At 62.5% G+C, this 3850-nt stretch overlaps 1 protein-coding gene across 1 annotated transcript; it reads right to left on the bottom strand.

The window, feature by feature from the left end:
• Window positions 1-808: 808 nt before the first annotated feature.
• Window positions 809-2908, bottom strand: GADD45B (growth arrest and DNA damage inducible beta). The gene is made up of 4 exons (XM_081234043.1): window positions 2627-2908; window positions 2423-2524; window positions 1820-2042; window positions 809-1548 (listed from the first exon to the last, which is right to left on the bottom strand). The coding sequence occupies exons 1-4, from the start codon at window positions 2668-2670 to the stop codon at window positions 1435-1437; spliced, it is 483 nt and encodes a 160-aa protein (XP_081090169.1). The 5' UTR covers window positions 2671-2908; the 3' UTR covers window positions 809-1434.
• Between the last annotated feature and the right edge of the window lie 942 nt (window positions 2909-3850).

Genomic DNA, 3850 nt, shown 5'->3' with positions numbered 1-3850 from the left:
GGCGCGGGAAGACTGAGGCCGGAGTTCGGGCTGGGCCGCGCTCCCAGTTCCCTGCCCTGGGCCAGGGGAGTCACCGCGCCTGCGAGTTCAGGGGAAAAGGAGGTGGCCGGCCAGGCCTCACAGTTTCGGTTTAGAGGCAAAACGCAGCAGCGTGCCAAGCCCAGCTGGGCCGGGAGCACGACTTCCTGGGGTATTTTTCTGCTTGTTGATTTTAGTTTGGGGAAAGAAAAAAAAATTCTTTTTTTTCTTTAGTGCAGTGCAGAGGCCCACCGTGGGAGGGAGAAGGCCTGGGTGGGGGGTTGCTCTCTGGGGGATCCCCAAAGCTCTTCCTGCAACGCCCAAGCCCAGGGGCAGCTCTGAGCTCCAAGCCCACCTCGCTGTGTGGTCGAGGTGGCCCCTTGACCTCTCTGGACCTGGGCTGCGGTGGCAGCCGGGCGGGCAGGGGCTGCAGCCAGCCCCCAGGGGTGCGTCTATATGTGCCCAGAGTTTGGGGTTGGCTCAGCGAGTAACAGCGGCGGCACGGCGGCCAGGTTTCGTAATAAACCGGTCTTTTAATTGCTCCGGGGCAGGAGGAGGGGAGAAGAAAAAAGAAAAAAGAGGCAAAGATTTGTTGGACTTGGGTGGCGCCGGCTGCAGAGAGAAGAGGCACTGTTTTTGCAAGGAGCCTGGAGCAGCTAACTCGGACTTAAGTAACACTTCCTGGTGAGCCTGCAGGAGGTGGTGTGGGCGGCGCCAGTGCTGTTGGAGCGCAGGGGAGGTGGAGGTCCTGGTCCCGCACTGAGGCCGGCGGTAAATACACAAGAACCCAGAAGATTTAACAATTTATTACAAGGCCATTATAGTAGAAGTAAAAATATATGTATCTGTAAGCTTCCCATCTTTCTTTCACCGATTCAAGTAACAAGTGCAAGTAACAAAATAAATTGTCTATTTAGTTTGCAGACTGGGAGTTCCCCGGTACAGAGCAACATCAGCCCCGGCTCCCAAGTCCCAAAGTACTGTCCTGGCCAGGGTGCGGACCCTCGGCCCACCAAGGCCCGTTTGCACATGTCAGCTCTGGTCTCAAGGAGGGGGGCGGGTACTATCAGTCCCACCCCACACCTGAAGTGTGGAGTCTCGGCCCTCCTGTGTGGGGGGGGGACAGCTCCCCCACTCCAGCTTCTGCTCTGTCGCCAGGCCTGAGCTCCAGGGTCCCCTCTCTTGCTGGCCTGGGTCCCATCTTCTCCTCACACGGTGGCCGCTGCTGGCGCTGTTCCAGCCCCGGCGCCCTGGGGTGGCCGCGCACTCCCTCTCCTGTCTTCAGCCTCCAACGATCCTGCCCCCGATGGTCTCATAGGTTGGGTTGTTTGGGGGGGGTTCTGGGAGGGAGGGGGGATCAAATATTTATTTTATCGTGTTTTTTGGCAGCAACAGGTTCTGACGCCGGGCAGGGTCTCAGCGCTCCTGAAGGGGGATGTAGGGGACCCACTGGTTGTTCTCCCTGCTCTCTTCGCAGTAACTGGCAACCTCCACCAGGCCGTGGCTTTTCCAGGCGTCTGTGTGAGGGTTCTGTGGGAAGGCGAGAAGACGGGGTTCACTGGGAGCCCCAGGAGTGGCTGGGGAGCCCCCCTCTCCCAGGGCCCCTTTGTGGAAAGCAGGCTGGCTCAAAATAGCTCGCTGGGTGACTAAGGCCCCGAGACCCAGCCGGCTGCCCACGGGGACATGCCGAGCATGGCTGAGCGCTGAGCTGGTGCAGACCCGCCAGCTCGACTTTGTTGACAAACACGGGCCCAGGTGCCGGGGTGGGGAGGGTGCGGGGCGGGGCCGAGGCCCAGCTCACCGTGACCAGGAGGCAGTGCAGGTCCCGGGCCTCGGTGGTGCCCTGGGTCTCGGCCGGCTCGCCCAGCAGCTGTGCCAGGCGCTGCATTCCTGACACCCGCACGATGTCAATGTCGTTGTCACAGCAAAAGGACTGGATGAGCGTGAAGTGTATCTGCAGGGCGATGTCGTCCTCCTCCTCCTCGTCAATAGCCAGGAGGCACAGGACCACGCTGTCAGGGTCCCTGAGGAGCGAGAGTGGGATGGTGGGTCAGCTGGGGACTGGGGAGGGGCCACCGTTATGGCGGGGAGTTTGCAAAACCAAAGAGAAACTGCAGGTGCGCAAGGGATCGCGTCTGCAAGCAGACAGATGGTGGGGGAGAAGACATTCGGTTCAAAGGATGGCGGGGTAAGGCAGGGGCACAGACGGGGTGACTGCCTGCAAATGATGCAGCACCGGGATACTGCAGCCTCCACCCCTCAAAAAAGAAGGCAGAAAGACCCTCGACCCACAGTAGGGACACGGGGGTGTCCCAGCCCCATGCAAGAGAGGGATGCAGCACGGAGCGTGCAGAGCGGAGGAGGTCCCCACCCGCGCCCAGCCGGGGGCCGGGGTCTCACTCACACATTCATCAGCTTGGCCGACTCGTACACCCCCACGGTGAGGCGGTCCTGGCGCTGCGCAGCCACCAGCAGCTCCTCCACCGCGGCGCTCACCGTCTGCATCCTGGGGCCAAGGGAGACGGGGGTCAGCGCCGGGCCGGCCACGGGGCGCTCCGGTCCCCGCCCGGCCCGGCCGACCTCAGGCGGCGGGGGCCCCGCTACTTACTTCTGCGCCGCGTTGTCGCACGCCACGAGCTCTTCCAGTGTCATGTTGCAATTATAATCCACAGTGGAAAACAGCCCCACGACCGTTCCAAGGGAGAAAATGCAAAGTCCGAGGCCGGAGAGCCCAAAGTCTTCCTACGGAGCCCAAGCGTTCGTCAAGACCTTCGGAAGGCAGCGAAATCCTTCCCAAATAAGGCGGAAAAAAATTGCAAGTGCCTCAGCAAGAATAATCCAGGGAGCTGCAAAGAAGTCTTGACGTCCTCAGCTTCAGCGACCTTAGCGCGCGGCTGCCGGCGCCGCAATTTATAGACTTGTACAAACAGGGGCGTGGCCCCGGTGGTTCATCCGCCCCTCCTATTGGAGAAAAAACAAAGGCGAGAGAAACCCGCGCTGCGGTTGGCCAGCGGCGGGGAGGGGGCGGGGCGCCGCGAGGGGGCGCCCCACGTGGGGGCGAGAGCCGGGAGGAGGGCGCTGGGCGGGGGGTGGGGAGCCGGGGGAGCTTGAGTGCCAGAAAAGAAAAAAAAAAAAAAAGCAGAAGTTTTCTCCTGATTTCCCGGCAGCCGCGCCGCGTTTCGGGGCGCGCGCGGGATTTCCAGCGCGCGAGGCGGCCCGGACTTTCGGGGGGGCCTGGAAACCCCGGAGAGTCCCCGGCCCGCGCCTTTCCAGGTTCTGCTGGGGTTTTGCACGGAGAGGGAGTACGGTTTGCAGCCTGATCCTTTCTAGGTGGTGGTGGCGGGAGTCTCCCCGGGCTTCAGGGACCCCAGACCCTGGGTGGCTTTACTTTCTGGGCCTCTGTGTCCCTATCTGTCCAATGGGAATGCAGCGCTGGCCTCTTTGGATTGCAGTGAGTCCTAAATAAAATGAGGGGTGCACGGTAAACATTTAACAAGAGGTGGTGGTCGCTGGAGGCCGCCTCGAGGTACCCAGAAACGGGGGCTGCAAAGCCTAGGGCCGAGACCGGGCGCCCCCTCCCCACCCGCGGCGAGTTTCAGGGTGGGGCGCGCGTGGGAGGCGCAGGTGGCTCGGCCTCGCTGGCTCCGCGCCCCCTGCAGGCGCCTCGCGTTGCAAGGTCTGGCCGCACGTCCGCCTCGCACCTGACCGTGTGGGGGAAATCGAGGCCCGGGAGAAGCGAGGGGAACCGGTTCCTGCGTGCGTCGCGCGCTGCCACCTGGGCGCGCTTGCAATGGTGGTCGCCGCCTTTATTTCCTCCCTCCGGAGCGGGCGC

This window comes from Mesoplodon bidens (genome assembly GCF_964165515.1).
Source record: "Mesoplodon bidens genome assembly, chromosome: 4".
Classification (NCBI taxonomy): domain Eukaryota; kingdom Metazoa; phylum Chordata; class Mammalia; order Artiodactyla; family Ziphiidae; genus Mesoplodon; species Mesoplodon bidens.
This window is presented reverse-complemented; position numbering and strand designations above follow the sequence as displayed.